The following is a 16,638-nucleotide window of genomic DNA, read 5'->3' as shown; positions in this document are numbered from 1 at the left end:
AAAAGGTCTAAATGCTACTTTCCTGTAGCTAGAGTGGAATATCTAGGTCATTTCATTTCAGGTGAGGGTGTTGCAATTGATCCAGCAAAAGTTGAAGCAGTTAAACAGTGGCCTCTGCCCCAATCTTTGAAGCAGCTGAGGGGATTTCTTGGACTTGTAGGGTACTATAGAAGGTTTGTGTTTCGATATGGGAGTGTGGCAAAGCCCCTTAATGACATGCTTAAGAAGGATAACTTCTGCTGGACTCAAGAAGCTAAGTTAGCCTTCCAGAAATTAAAGGATCTATTAGTCTCAACACCTATCCTTGCTCTACCTAATTTTGATAAGGAATTTGTAGTAGAAGCAGATGCCTCAGGTACGGGTATTAGAGTTGTCTTGATGCAAGACAATCATCCCATAGCCTTCATCAGCAGGAGCTTGAATGTGCAGCAATAGTCCCTATCCACTTATGAGAAGGAATTGCTAGTTGTTGTCTTTGCAGTGCAAAAGTGGAGACATTATTTGTTACCTAAGAAGTTTGTAATCAGAACCGATCATAGAAGCCTCAAGTATATTTTGGATCAGAGGTTAGCTACAGCATTCCAGTAGAAATGGTTAGTAAAACTCATGGAATTTTATTTTTGCATAGAATACAAGTAGGGTCAAGAAAATTTGGTGGCTGATGCATTGTCTCGAGGAAGTTTAGTTGAGTGTAATGTTGTTTTTGTGGTTCAACTTGAATCAGATATGCTCACCAGAATTAAAGCTTCTTGACAATCTGATCTAGATGTTCAAAAGCTAATTTCTAAGTTGCAAAGTGATTCAAACTCCCATAAACACTTTTCCTAGGTAAGGGGGGAATTGAGGACGAAAGGAAGGTTAGTAATTGGTAAAGATTTGGAATTAAGGAAAGATATTCTGAAGTGGTTACATTCTTAAGGAAAGATTCTAAAATGTTTTCCAAAATACCCATTTTGTAATACAAGAATGTTGATTTGTATGGCTTCTAAAATTGGTATCCTGGAACACATTTTGACTTTACAATTGTATTGCAGAGTATTCCATAATATACTTGTAAATCCCAAAATTTGTTTCAAAATACCCATTCCAAAAAAGTGTTTTGGATTTTTTTATTTTGGAATAGGTATTCCAAAATACTCATTTTGAAATGTGTGCCAGAATACCCATTATGAATTGCAAGTGTATTACGAAATACCCATTCCAAAACAACATTTGGGATAAGAGAGTGTTGAGACTCATTAAGGGTAATTTTGTACACACAACTTCAATACAAGTTTTTTGTATAGATATTAGTTCTACGAACCAATGCTTGTAAAATGTAAAGTGAAAGAAAGGAATGAGGATAGGTAGTTACATTAGAAAATAACTTTCATTCTTATGAACATTTTACATTCTTCTTTTTTATCAAAGAACATTTTACATAGAAGTCAACGATTCCTAAAAGCCTTATTCTAGTAAATTATAGTGATAGATGTACACATCATATAGCCTGAACATTTTATATGAGAATGCATTGATATCATGTATGAATTTTATTAATTGTATAGTGTTTCATTTTCGCAATTTAGAATTTCATAAAATGATTCAATCATTTATTTCTTATATGATCAATCAATAAATCCCAAGAGATTGGTCGAGTGAAACAAGATAGGATCTCGCGTGTAACATGTCGTGGATTTGAACCCTTACTCATCTCGTTGGAATGAGGTAAATGTAAGTACCTCTGTAATTTAAGTCCAGGTGTGTTGCATGAATAAGGTTAACTATGCAGTTGACACCATATTATGAAACTCGGCCTTACTGACTAAAACGACTAAAACATAAGGAAAAGGATTGGCAGGCAGGAAGAAGGAACCACATTAAAGAGAGGAAGCCCTCTCTTGTTATGATCTATGCGCAATATGTTAAAAGTGTATATATGTGGTGACAGGGTAAATAATTTACAAAAGTGTGACCCGGAGATGTTGTATGGAGAGCACTCAAAGGATGCAGTTGCTCACCTTCCACAATAGTTGGTCTCAAGCTAAAGCATTTACACACTATAATTGAGGTGGAGTGGATTCCCATTGATAAATGTAGATGTCAGCTCAGCTCCCATCCAAATTGTTGGTTTCTTGAGTTTTGCTTAATTACGATCAGTTGAAGTCGAAGTACTCGGACCCGATATCACGATGACAATGATAGATCAGGAGGGGACGGTATGTATGTTGAATTGATATAGAAGCCATTACTGATTGAAAGACAAAGGTTTACTAACTCGTCCTGCAAATCAAGGATGCTGCTATAACTTCGAGTGTTGCCTCCAAGGGCACCCACCATCAAAAGCATGTTCTAACACATCTTCCACTCGTTTAGCAAGCAGGATCTGTAAAGTTAGAAAAGGGAAGTGTGATTTTGTGCTTCATTTCAGTGATGATAAGAGATAATTTTTTTGTTACATTGGTGATAAGAGATACCAAGGAACTGATTGAGCCCCATAAAAATGTAGAAAATGAAAATAGGCCTATACAAGGCATACTGTAGATTTGAAAATATATTAGTTAGGAGTGAAATAGAGATTGAATTTTAAATACCAATTACCAAATACTTGTCTAGATTAGTAGGAAACATGACTATAAAACTGTGTAACAATGCTGCAAAACATGGAAGCAGAATTACCTCCAAATTGGATAGCACAGACGATGGTACTTCAACCAAGTCCTTCAAGTTCCTTTCAGGTAGAATAACTCTCTTAATACCGTAACGATGTGCAGCTAATATCTGTGAAACATTGAAAAAAGTCACTTCATACCACCTTTTACAGTCTTAATCTTTTACTGTCAGAAATATGTTTGATCATATGATTCATACATTAAAAGCCACAAATGACAAACTAACTCTGCAAAAACATTAATTCCATTTGCAATGGCAAACTGGGTTCGTATAATTCTGCTTGGTAATTGGTTAATTTCTTTTGGTAAAATATATATAAGCCTTCCCTTCATATTATCCCATCACAGGTATTTTACTTTTATTTCTTATTTTTCTTGTTAGAATTTCATTTTACTATATTTTCTGTCCTTATTATTATATTACTTAATTTAAGCCTAAGCTCTGAATTCATTCTACAAAAAGTCATTTATCCTGTCTCAAAAAGTTGACAAAGGTTAAAAAGATATATAATTTTACCTTATACTTGACACCACCTAAGCTCTGAATTCATTCTATTAAAAGTCATTTGTCCTGTCTCAAAAAGTTGACAAAGGTTAAAAAGATATAGAATTTTACCTTATCCTTGACACCACCAACAGGTAGAACAAGACCCCTCAATGTCATCTCTCCAGTCATAGCCGTGTCTGATCTCACCCTTTGCTGACTGAAAAGTGATACCAATGCTGTGACCAAAGTCACACCAGCTGAGGGCCCATCTTTAGGTACAGCGCCTGCAGGAAAATGTATGTGTACATCACGGCCCTCCAAAATATTAAATCCCTCTGTAGCACCAAGCCTAAGATCAGTTGTCCTTGCCCTTACCTACAAAATCATCCTTGATAGTAAAAAAGCAAGTAATGGTTCTTGATTTAATCCATGTGTAGAGCATATATAACAGTCAGATGGCATGTATTCAAAAGGATAAACATGACAGCCAATGTATAGTGACAAACATATAATGCAGCCTTGAATGTAAAAGACCAAACTAAGGCTAAAAATAAAAGAAAATGTTACTAGTGCACACCACGAGATAAATTAAAGGATTTTTATTTTATTTTATTTTGTCACACACACACACACTCTTAATGGGTTCCATCTTAAAAGATTAGAGTTACTTTAGACCTATTTCATCTTGTTGTCCTCAAAGGGAACTGATAAGAACCTTAGGAGAACCACATTACAAAAGCTAGTTGTTGTAGTTGAAGAGCCCAAGACCTTATAAACCTCCAGCCAGAATCCCATATTGCTAATGTAGAACTCAAGTCTCATACCTTGCAATTGGATCCTAACATCCCACCACATTCTATAACCCCAGCACCCATGTGGGCTTAACCATGCATTAACCCTTTGACTAGTCTCAACAAACACGGCAATGTTAGCTTCACCACCCATTCCACTCATTTGCAACTCAGAAACATTGTGGAAAGCTCTAAATATGATTGATATGAACATTTGGAGGATCACACCACAAAAGCTAACCATTATAGTTGCAGAGCTCACGACCTTATAAACACACACCTTGTAATTGTTCCATTATACTTGCAGAGCTCATGACCTTACAAACACAACACCTTGTAATTGGATCCAAACAGGAACAAAGCCTCAAGATACAATGCTTATTAGAAAACCACAACCCTAGATAATCTTATACACATAAGATGCTATAGATTTTTTTAATAAGGAACTGTTACACCCCTTATTCCAATGTTCCAATAAAACATGTCGAGATGCTAGTAAGATAAAACTAATCAAGATAGAAGGAGAATTAAGCCACTTAGATTTGAATGCTTACCCATGTTAGTGCAATCTGAGCTGATTCTTTTATTACATCACCAAGTTGTCCAGTGAGATGCAGTTCACCCTTCCCAACCATAGCTGTAGCCTCCACAAACTGAACTTCTCCACCAAAAGCAGTCCAAACTAGCCCAACAGTGACCCCAGGGGTAGCCACACGTTCTGCAGCTTCTCTGCCATCAAATCTTGGGGGCTGCATTAAATTACATCAAATAATTAGGTGTTACTCCTACAAGAGTATATCATCAAATTAATTTTCCTTCAAGATTTGCTTAAGAAAAATCTTTCATGATGACATCAGAACCAAGCCAATTCATTCACATGTAATATATTAAAAAAATTTGTAAACACACATTATAACATATCATTATCAATTACCCCAAGCACTTTTTCAAGCATAGTTTCATCAACAACAAATGGAGAGGCAATCCTAAACGTGTTAGAGATGTCCCGACTATTGACACCCATTGGTATCACTTCCATTTCAACTTCAGTTCCATCAGCAAGTCTGTTTTCCACAAGTGGTGTAGCAAGTCCTTGCATCCCTTTGTTTAATGGAACTACTTGTTCTTGCTCTAAAACTCTTACTGCAGCAGCTCGAGCCAAGGCAGCTAGATTCCTCTCCAAGTTTCGCACACCAGCTTCCCTAGTATATCTCTGAATAACAAGCTTCACCATTGCCTACATACAGTTCTTTATTAAAATTCTATACAAAATAGCTTTCTAAGAACACAAACAGTATAGAAAGTATTTCAGTTGAGACTAATATGCTTCATATGTTTTCATTAGTTTTATAGCATCTCTTTAGAACAATAACATGTAGAAGGAAAGAATGCAATCTTAAAGATTAGTAAAAAGAAAGACTTTTGATGTTCAATCAATATAATGTAAGACCTAACCAAAACACAGAAACCAGTAATTTTCCAAGATTGTGAAGACTGAAAAAAATATTTACAGTTATGGATAATTATAAAATTAATTGCTCACTCATAAATTATTCCATTTTTTTTCAATTTCCCTTAAGGAGCAGAAACTTTTCCGGTTTCTAAACTATTTTTATATAAAAATACATTCAGTACCTCAGGAATCTGAAGAAACTCAGAACTCAATCCATGCTGGTCTAAAACTCTTGGAATCAAATGCCGCATGGCAATTTGGAGCTTTTCCTCAGGTGTATATCCAGGAAGCTCAATTACTTCCATTCTATCACGAAGTGGTGGAGGAATGGGTTGCAACCTATTTGCTGTAGCCACAAAAACTACCTTGGATAGATCAAATGGAACATTCAAATAGCTACATAACATTAAGGAACAACTACAGATTATTTTTTGTTTTTGATTTTACAGTAGAAGAGAAATATTAGTAAATAGTAAAAGGAAAGATTTGATGTCAGTAATAAGGAGGATAAGACATCCTCCTCAGCAATGAGCATTAAAAGGGGGAAAAAAAGAAAAAATGAACAATTCTGGTCAAGTAATTGATATCAGGGTGTATATTAACACAATTCCCTTACTAAAAGAAGTCAACTAAAATTAAGATTAACTTATCCTTGACAATCAAATCATCAAAAAGGCAGATGGCGAAATCTTCACAAAAATAATTTTTTGGTTAGCTAGATCAAGATACTAATGTTGGTTACACTAGTAAAATCTCAAATGTGGGCTAACAACCAGATAGTAAAAATGCGAAACAACAGGTTTCCCCAACCAGGAAATAGCTATTGCATTGTTGATTATTTCAACTCAAGTCTTCGGTGTGTGGCTGGGTGGTGTGTGTATAAAGAGAAATTTATTCATCAGAAAGGATATCTATGTACATATATCATCACATCCAACAGGAGAGAAGAGCAAATTGAGGGAACACATCTTGAAGAATAAAGGATACTGATCATTGAACGATTTATTTTGTTCCGGATCAAGAACCTCTAGTAATGCTGAAGCTGGATCTCCACGAATATCAGAACCTGTCTTGTCAACTTCATCAAGCAACATGACGGGATTGCAAACGGCTACTCTCTGTAGGTCATGTGAAAAACATCAATCGGTCTAAGATTCCATGAGGGAAAAACACAGCAACAACTCTATTATATATATATATTCAATTTTGTCTGTTCCAATCTTAACTCTTGCCCTTAATGACTTCAAGTATGTGTTACAATTTTGTTTCAGCCACATGAATTCACTAACCAGCAATTACAACTGATTGTTAACCTCCGTATCAGCATTTTAATCCTTCAGCTTCAGTGGTCTCTAATATCATTGTTAGATGACGTTGCTTTTGTTTATTAATCTTTCTTTCCTATTGCTACTGCATGTATAAAACTCTAATTTATTCCAAATGAGAATGCATTGAAAGAAGTGAGAATTATCTGATCTAATAATCCAGTCATAATGTCATATGCATCAAATCCTCATAAACGTATTTTTCATTCTGTACAATAGGCCGCTCCAAGGTTTCAATTTAAAAATTACTGAATCTCCTGTTATCTTCTCCCTTTCTATTCTAACTGAATCAGCATTTTCTGTACTACAGTTTTGTATAAGAATTTTGGGAATCTCAGATTTAATCTCTATGGATCCTAATACTGACTCAGTTCTAGTCACATTCACTAGGACAAAATCAAATGACAAAAAGCAAACAAGAAAATGAAAGCATTCCATGTATCAAAATCCAAAATTATCAATAACTTCTCACATGTATTTGCAAATGTCATACAAATCAGAAGCTATTCATACTAGAGATGTTCAAAATTTTCAATGCAATTGAACCTTTAATCCATCTATAAGCCTCCCAGGCATGCTTCCCACATATGTTCTCCTATGTCCTCTAATATCAGCCTCATCCTTCACTCCACCAAGGGATATGCGTACAAATTTTCTTCCCAAAGCAGCAGCAATAGAAGATGCCAATGATGTTTTCCCAACACCTGGTGGTCCAACAAAGCACAACACTGGACCCCTTGCATCTGGTTTAAGCTGTAACGTATACATGCACTTAAATTAGTAACACATTAAATTTAGCAAACACTAGAAATGCATAGTAGCAGGTGTGACAACCTTGCGAACCGCCAGGTATTCAATTATCCGTTGCTTAACCTTCACTAAACCATAGTGATCACTATCCAGTCGCTTCCGTGCAGCTCTTAAGTCCAGATCAATCTCTTCACTGGCCTTCTGCCAGGGCAGATCAGCAAGAAGCTCTAGATAAACCCTTGAACTGTTATACCCTGGTTGCTGAGGCTGCATTTTTTTAAGCCTCCTGAGACAGAAATAATAGTAAAATAAATTGATTGTCTCTCCGAGGCTATAAAATCACTTGAATAATGACAATATCAGTTTGTTTTCCTTTTACAGAACATTTATAGAAAGTAATTCCCTGACAAAGATCCATTATCAGTTCAACACCACATCTAATTATGTTTCCATTGAAAAGTACCTCAACTCTCTGTGTCCATGCTTCCATATATTCTGTGGCATTCCTGCACTTTGCATCTTTCTTTCAAGGGCAGCCAGGTCATCCTCATCATCATCATTATCACCAAGTTCCTCTTTTATAGCCCTCATCTAAAATATATTTTACATTAAACAGATAACAATAACATTTCAATTAGATTAACACACAAACAAAGCAGAAAAATGCTCATCTGTAGCAAAGCCGGCGAAGATTTTCTTAACCCTTGACAAAATATATTGTTATTTACCTACATATCTTATATTACCGCCATTAAGGAAAGACAAAGCATTATCTACTAATGCATATTGTGCACACAGAGTTCATACTTGTCATAATAGTATGGAAAAACTATTGGCTTGAAACATGTTATTGAATTTTAACAAGGTATAACTCTTTTCTCAATTGAACACCTATAGCCTTGCATTTGTATTTGAGAAATATATCACAAAGAGGAGCAAGAAAACTAACCTGCTGGCGCAAAAGAAATTCTTTTTGAGATTTTGACAATTGTCCTTCAACCTTTTGTGTAATTTTCTCAGCTACACGTATTGACTGTTGACATAGACAGACACAAGTAGAATTAGAGATTATACAATACCAGAACCAGATCAAGCATCAGTAACCCTATCACTCACCTGTAAATGCCTGTCAACTAACTCAGTAGCTTTTGAAAGCCTCACTTTGGGGTCAATTAAATCCAGCATAGATAATTGTTCTTCAAAACTTATCTCAAAACTAGCAACAAATATATCAGCCAACTTGTGAACTGGAACGTTGTCCAAAAGGACTTTTGTCCTACCACCAGTTTTTTGTTTCTATAATAAAGCAAGGAAATGTAAGCAACTAATACAAATGCAACACAGAAAGGATGGCATTCCCAAAATCTTAAAAACTATAGTTTATCACTATAAAACAAAAAGTTCATATCTATAACACAAAATATTTTATTCAAACATGGAGTATAATGATATTATCCAACCAATCTTAAAAGAATACTAGAGTTTTTAAAGCTCAATGCTCAAATAGCATGTCATGTTTTTCAGTCAATGTTAGTAGAAGTGTTAAAGGTCAAAGCTTTACCAGCTCCAAAACAGAAATAAGCTCCATTGCAGTAGCTTTAAATTGGCGAGACAACATTATGAAATCTGGGTCTTGCTCCACTTGTTCCAGTTCTAGATTAGAAAAATGGAAGCAAGTCAGTGTCTTCAAAGATAATGAATTAAAGCTTATCAGTGATCGAATCATTAGGAAACTAATCTAAAATTCCCTTTTCCTTTTTTACCATAATGCTAAAATGTCCCAAAGTTGTTAAGCTGAAAACAACAACAAAAACCTTATTCCACTAGGTGTTGTCTACTATATGGATTACACGATGCCATTGGGCACAGTTAAAAACCATATCATTAGAGATATTATTATTTATTCACCATGAGATCCCTTTTAAAAACTTCCTCCAATGTTCTTCTTGGTTTCCCTCTCCCCCCTTCATAGGACTAAAAACCATACAATATACTCTCTCAACTGTTGCTTTCAGTGCCCTTCTTAGTACATGAAAAAATACTTCAAGGCCTTTAAAATTCACATGCCCTTTCCTCATTAGAAAGTATACAATAAAAAGTCAAAACATTGAATGTTCATAGGCAGGCAAAAAAACTGCAATATATAGCATTTACATCAAGAGGAAGGCATAGGTCTACAAATAATCATTCAAATGTTTATAGACAATATCACAATAAAATATCAAATCTTTGGCGGAGCACATCACTATCAGGTATACAACTCTTAAATAATGCGTATTATCATTAATATCCAAACTGCAGTTTTAATTAGTTATTAAATACCAAGAAAACCATAAGGGAATAAAAATATAGATTTCCTATACAAAAGCTAGTGCCAAAGAAAAAGATTAACAACTTACCAGTCTTGGTCATTTCAAGGGAAGTTATCCTCGCAGTATGGTATATTCCTCTCATGCTCAGTTCCTGGACACTAAATCTGCACAAACCTTCAAGAACAACTGTGTATGTGACCCTCCCACTTGGTTTCTCCACTCCCCTTGATAAATGTAATGGTCGAGCAGCTACCCCCCTGGAACCAAAGGTCAATTAAAATCAACCTTAATTTGCAGGGTTTTTTTTGCAAAGTTTGATCAGATAAGCAAGGCTAGTTTGATTTAAGAAAACACTTTTGGTTTTCATTTCCTGATTTCTCTAATAATTACACAAATTCCACCTAGTTTTCAATTTATTTCTTTTTTTAATAATTTGTACAGCAAATGATGAAAACCCCAAAATGTTGGCTACATAATTTTCCATACAAATATTTGAAAACATGAAACAAAGTGAAAATAAAGTGACGTTTTTATAAATATTAGTGAAAAAAGATAACATTTTTCAAACGAAACTGGCCATTATTTCACTTTATAGAATTAGAGAATTATTAGACTTTTATAATTGCGAAATCTGAAGGTAGAAATATAAAAGAAGACATCAGTTCAGCCAAAAAAGAAAAAGACAACAGACTTATGAACCGTTACAATGTATAACATTATTATCAATGTTTGACTAATACAACTTAATACAGATTGTAGATGGACTGATGAAACGTTATAATGTATAACATTATTATATTATTATCAAACAACTTGATCTGAGGTTCTCAAAATGACACAAAAGGTATTCACGAGAGCTATGCCTGTTATGCCAATGAACATCATTCTGCTTCTTTGTATCGAGCTTATGAGAATCCGATGAACCGCTCTGAACTTTTGAGTTCTGGTTTGTTGAATCAGCTCCTGCACATACAAGGAAGTGGAAGAATAAAAATTAGTATAGGCAAGCCAGACTTCTAGTGTATTTGGATAACACCAAGAATCAATTCAACTCTTCAAAATCATGGTGGTACCATGAAAAAGTAGGAGCAATTATTTTGTTGTTTTGCATCCACCATGAAAAATAATTTATTATTTCTCACCATAAATCTAATCCAAACACACTATCCATTTTCAAAAGGAAGAAACAAAAATAGAAGTCGAGTTTATCACCTTCAGATACAGTGGGACCCACTGGCTTAATTTCAGCGGCATCACGCACTGGAAGGATGCCAATCAACCCCTTCTCTTCTCGCTGCCAAAGTTCTTGTTCCACCAACTTCACACTTCAGAAAACCAAGGAAACAGTCACACGTAATGCTTAAAGACATGCAGAAATAAAAAAGGTTTAACTTTTTGGTACAGTCAATGCGTCACCTTTTGAGTAAACAACTATAGCCCAAAAATAAAAACTATAAATGAACTAGTAAATACTAAACACCAAAAAGTCAAAGCAATCCTTAGAAACATAATTTCAATGTCAGTTACATACTCTTCACTGTTACATGAAATTTACTCAAACTCACAAAAGTACTACGAGCTTGTGACAAATTAAATAGGAAGAGGAGCCATAACGTGTTAAAGAGGGACCCATAACTTTGTCAAGGGAGTAACAATAATAACGCGTTAAGGAGTTGAAAAGAGTGCATTGGAAAAAAAATATCTAGCGAATAGTTGTAGTACAATAGTATTTCTCTCATCATCCTGAAAACGGAAACTAAATTCAATCGTCCCTAAATAAATACACATTTATTTCAGTTGGTCAAATTAAAATTTGGAGGCTAATTTCACTATAAAAAAAATTCCTCGGATCATTATAACTTTCAGAGACTGTAAAATTTAACTATTTAGGGTAAATTAACCGGCGAACACCAAAGGAAATCAAATCAACAGAGACAGCAGCAGTTGCAGTTGCAGTTGCAGTTGCTTCAATTCAAAATTTCCACCGCAGATCAAACCAAACAAGAACATAAAACAAGAATCCGAGGTTGGAAATTTTATAATTTCGATTAATTAAAGAGGAATTTTGATGGGAATGAAAGGAGAGAGAGAGGTACCTGGTGGGGGAAGTGCAGCGGATTCTGATGATGGCGCCGGGCAAGAGGACCTTGTTCCTGAACGGGAGAATCGCCAAGCGACTCGGAAGCTCCACCGATTCGGCCATGGTCGGAACTCGGTGGGTGATTGATGAATTCGGAGAGAAGAGAAGGGTGAAAAAGAAGACGGGAACGAGGGGAAATAAATATAGAGAATCCAATTCGAAACAGACAAAGGAGTGGAACTAACTGCCTCTGTTTTCTTCCCACTTTTCCATTTGTTCTCTTTTTTAAGAGGTACTACTATATACTATATTATCTGTATCAGTCTTATACAAATATTAATTAATTAAATTTCAATATTTTAAAAAATTTATTTTACTCGTTCAATCACAACTTCACATAATTTTTAAATATCATCAAATTTTAATAAATTTATTATAAATGATGAACTGTCATAAAAGAATGATATAAAATAATTTTATACTAATATAACGTATTTTTTCTAATCAAATTAGTGTTTTAGTGTGTAAATGTTACTTGCATTAGATACTAAAAAAAGAAAGTTTTGTTGCCTATACCCGTTTTATCTAACTTTTGGCTTCAGCAGAATTACTTTCCTATTAAAGATGCTAATGGTATATTTATAACTATTAATAATAAAAAATATCTAATTTGGTGTATATATTTTTTAAACAGTTTTACTTTCTATCAATTTATTTATTTTTTAATAACTGTCTCACTATTTTTTTTTTGTTAGTAACTTCCTTTTCTTACTTTTTTTTTTTAACTTCTAAATCTTTCTTCTATTTTATTTTATTTAAAATATATAAGTTCCCCTGGTATTGTTATGAAGAAAAGTGTTGTTATGCCTTACTTCTAAAGGATTTATAATATTATTGATTCGATTCCAAAGACACCAACCGAAAATCGAACAAATTGATTTACTAAAAAATCAAATATAATCCAAAAAAATAATTTGCTTAAAATTTTGATTTTTTGAATATATTTTTATCAATTTGGATTTGAATACTTTCATTTACAATTAAATCCCTCTATCATGTGTGGTTAATGCATATGTTGACTTTACATTGACATGTTGTAGTGTGTTGACTTGACAAGTAAAAATAGTGCAAAATTTCTCAAAATCACTTTAATGGGTTCAAATGCTTTACCTCAAGTGAACAAACAACACTACAATCATTAGGCTAGTGAATTTGTTTGGTATGTAATTGCAAATTAGAATATAATATACATCCAAAAAATTGAATATATATAACTTAAACAATAAATCAAAATTTCTCATATTATTTAGCATTACAAAATTAAAAAGTATTTTACATTGGCATGACTATTAAACTCTTAAATAAATTAATAATATAAGTTACTAAGGATACACTAATAATATTAAAATTAATATTCATAAATACATACTAAATGTATAATATTATTATTAAAAATAATAAATATCAAATATATATACTCCTAATAATAAAACTAATATTATTCATAAATACTAATAATATATGCCAGTAATAACAACAAATTAAAATTAAAGAGTAAATAAATTATTAAATTTACAATGATAGTATTAGTTAATATTAATAAATTTAAATTACTAATATATACTAAATATCAAAATATACTAATTTATACATAGTAATATAGTTTTTTTCAGTATTCTTCTAGTCTGTCTGTTTTATATATTGTATTAAATTCTTTTGATCACACATCTTTCTTATGTGATTATCAACTTGCACGTGACTGTCACTGATACTTTTAAAAGGGTAGGATTGTTGCAGAGGCTCTCGTAAAATTTATATTTAGGGATCGAATTTAAAATATATAGTTTATTAATCATCTATTTCGTAGGAAAGAAAATGAGAGAAAAAAAATAAAAAAGAAAAAACACACAACTAATAAAAAAAATTGTTTGATTGAAAAAAATGGAACAAAAATAAAAGAAAAAGATGACTTATAAAAACAAAAGTTTAAATTTTTTCTTTCTTTCATTTTCTTTTTAATTTAAATTTAATTTTTTTTCTTTTTTCTTTATTTTCTTTTCACTCAATCAAACAGAACATAAATGTTACTTTATTTTTGTTATGATCCTAAAATCTAAAATTATTATAAAAAATTTATAATTTATTAATTTATCTTGTCTACCCAGTTCAAAATCCATCATTATTTTTTTTTATTAAATTTCCTTTGCCTCAGTCTTCCACGACAGTCGACAAAGCCTCACTGACATATAGGCCATGTGACTTTTACCTGATATTTGAAGCTTACCTCAACTCATTGTCGTCATCAGTGACATCGTCAATCAATACAAAAGAAAAGATAGTCCGAAAACTAAAAAAAAAAATTGGTCAAATTAAACATATTTTTATATGAAGTGATGTTTGGATTATCAGTAAAATTGTTGCTCACCTACCTTAATATAAATTCAACGGATAAAATAAAATAAAAATTATATTTTAATAAAATTGTTTTTGTCTCAAAAATATTTTTTTATCAATTTTCAAATAAAAACAAAATGTTTCAAATTATTTCCTACAATTGATTTTTTTTAGTAAAGTTTCTATGGTCTGGGGTAGTTACAAATTACAACACCATTGCCATCTGTTCATCTTGTGCAACTCACGAATTATAACCTGATTTCCAATTTATCTCTGATTAATTGTGTTATAGAATCTTTTTATCATGTTGATTTTAATTTTTAAATATGATACGTAGATGATTTATTTTTTTTTTTTGTATCATTCACTCTTTGTTTCCTGTAATTGGGATTAGTTAAATGAGAAAAATTAATATTATTTTTATCCATTATGGTTGTAAAAAGTAAAAGCATAGATCCGAATGAGCTAAAAACAAAAAAAAAACAAAACTCTATGCTTACTACTTACGTTGGGCAATATTAAAAAAAGTTCGATAATCACATCCTATGATTGATATTCATACGTTATTCAACCAAAACAATAGAAAGAAATAAAGAATGAAAAAGGTTGGTGATCATAGATGATGAGTTTTTGTCTCTTAGCTTGAAAATAAGCTCTTAATAGTCAATGGCACCAAATTTGAGTGGCATTGGCTTGTTAGGGTGGGCAAGGTGGAGTTGGCTCAAAGCAAATTTTTTTATAATTTAATTAATTGATTTGATTTAAATCGATATTTGTCTAGTTTGGATTTACAATTCAATCCAAGTCAATTTGATTATGATTATATTATATTGGATTAGGTTATCAAATTTATCATTAAAATAATCAAAAAAAATTGATGAAAAAAAGGAAGATGATTCTGATATTATGTAACTTTATATATTTAACTCTAAATTATTCTTCAACTATTAGTCAATATAGAACCTGTTTAATTTTCAGTTAAAATTGAATCATGTTTTACATTACAATTATAATAACCATTTATTAGTAGTTTTAAATAAAAAATAATAATAACAAAATTGGGTCGAACTAGAAAGCTAAAACTTTAAAAAGTTTAAAAAAAAAAACATACTAGTAAGTAACGGTGGATCTAATTGGATTCTCATAATTTAAATTTGAGATTCGATATAAGGTTATCATATTTGCATTTTTTTTTTTCAACTTAACCTGTATCAATGATGTAAATCAATCTGAATTTTCTAGTTTGAATTGATTTGAATTCACCACATTCATAAACACCCCTAATATCCGTATATTACTCATGTACGGGAGCATTTTCTAGTTCATCGCCAGTGGCATCCCATCACCTCTTCCATCCTATTAATACCTGCATGTTATAAGAAAATATATGAATACATAATACATGTATTTTTATGTTGTCAATTATTTATAAATTTTATATACGATAAATTTATTAATTTTTATAGTAAGTATCTTAAAAGTTATATTAAAAATAATTTATTATTGATAATATAAATTTTTTTTACATTGATAATGCATAACTATAAAACTTAAAATATATTTATTATTGATTAAAAATTAGTTATGAGTATACGTATATTACAATTACATTCAGCAAAAAAAATAAGTATTGTAATTAATTATTCATCATCTGTGACTATTTTTATTTTCCTACTGATATTCTTTATAATAGTGACCGAATTATTAATTATCACAATAATTTCATCATTAATAAAAAAAGTTAACCACTTCATAGTTTATTATATACGTACTAGATGTTGAAGTTTTGACCATGCATTGTACGGGTAATTGGTAAACAAGATATTTAACTTTATTTGAATTTTGTATACATATAATTTGTTAAATTTTTGTCTTTATATCTTCATAAAAAATATTCATTCTCATTATTATCCTTTTTCATATTTTACATGTTCGTAAAATAAAATGTTCAATAAATTATTTAAATCAGGAAAGAGAAAATCATAAAAATTAGATGTAAATTAAAATTATAATAAAAAAATATAAACTTATAATAATAATTTAGATATTAATGTGATTATCGACAAATTATTCATCTGTGAATTAAGTGAAAAAATTTACTTGCTTATGCTTTTATATATATATATATATATATAAAGCAAGACTATGTGTTATATTTTATATGTAATTTTTATTTTATATATTGGCATATGCATTTCAATGTATTAAAGAAAATTAAAATTTTTCTAGATAAAATAAAATCATGAATAATTTATTTGCTTAAAAATTAATTTAGACACTAATTTTGTGTGTAGAAAATCATAGTAATTATGTTTATTTATTTTGATTTTTTTATCTAATTAAATAAATATTAATTATGTAAAGTAAATTTAAACTTTGATTGGACCAAAAATCT

General features: G+C 31.5%; 1 protein-coding gene across 1 annotated transcript; it reads right to left on the bottom strand.

Annotated features, from left to right (window-relative positions):
* Positions 1-1,655: 1,655 nt before the first annotated feature.
* On the bottom strand, positions 1,656-12,130 carry LOC114412247 (lon protease homolog 2, peroxisomal-like). The gene is made up of 17 exons (XM_028376062.1): positions 11,866-12,130; positions 10,982-11,094; positions 10,633-10,732; positions 9,857-10,026; positions 9,019-9,110; positions 8,574-8,753; positions 8,407-8,490; positions 7,921-8,048; positions 7,542-7,743; positions 7,254-7,460; positions 6,370-6,500; positions 5,565-5,778; positions 4,864-5,166; positions 4,484-4,678; positions 3,268-3,513; positions 2,659-2,760; positions 1,656-2,365 (listed from the first exon to the last, which is right to left on the bottom strand). Exons 1-17 carry the CDS (start codon positions 11,970-11,972, stop codon positions 2,282-2,284), a joined length of 2,658 nt encoding a protein of 885 aa, XP_028231863.1. The 5' UTR covers positions 11,973-12,130; the 3' UTR covers positions 1,656-2,281.
* Positions 12,131-16,638: the final 4,508 nt, after the last annotated feature.

The sequence above is a fragment of the Glycine soja genome, chromosome 5 (assembly GCF_004193775.1).
Source record: "Glycine soja cultivar W05 chromosome 5, ASM419377v2, whole genome shotgun sequence".
NCBI lineage: Eukaryota > Viridiplantae > Streptophyta > Magnoliopsida > Fabales > Fabaceae > Glycine > Glycine soja.
The sequence above is the reverse complement of the archived record's forward strand: the minus strand, read 5'-3'. Positions and strand labels throughout refer to the sequence as shown.

Excerpts from the sequence above, each read along its gene's own strand:
- LOC114412247 (XM_028376062.1), bottom strand. The coding sequence starts at position 11,972 with ATGGCCGAATCGGTGGAGCTTCCGAGTCGCTTGGCGATTCTCCCGTTC. Across the intron at positions 9,111-9,856 it reads CCTTGAAATGACCAAGACTG|AACTGGAACAAGTGGAGCAA; the intron begins GTAAGTTGTTAA and ends TTTCTAATCTAG. Across the intron at positions 5,779-6,369 it reads AATAAATCGTTCAATGATCA|CTATTTGAATGTTCCATTTG; the intron begins GTATCCTTTATT and ends AATGTTATGTAG.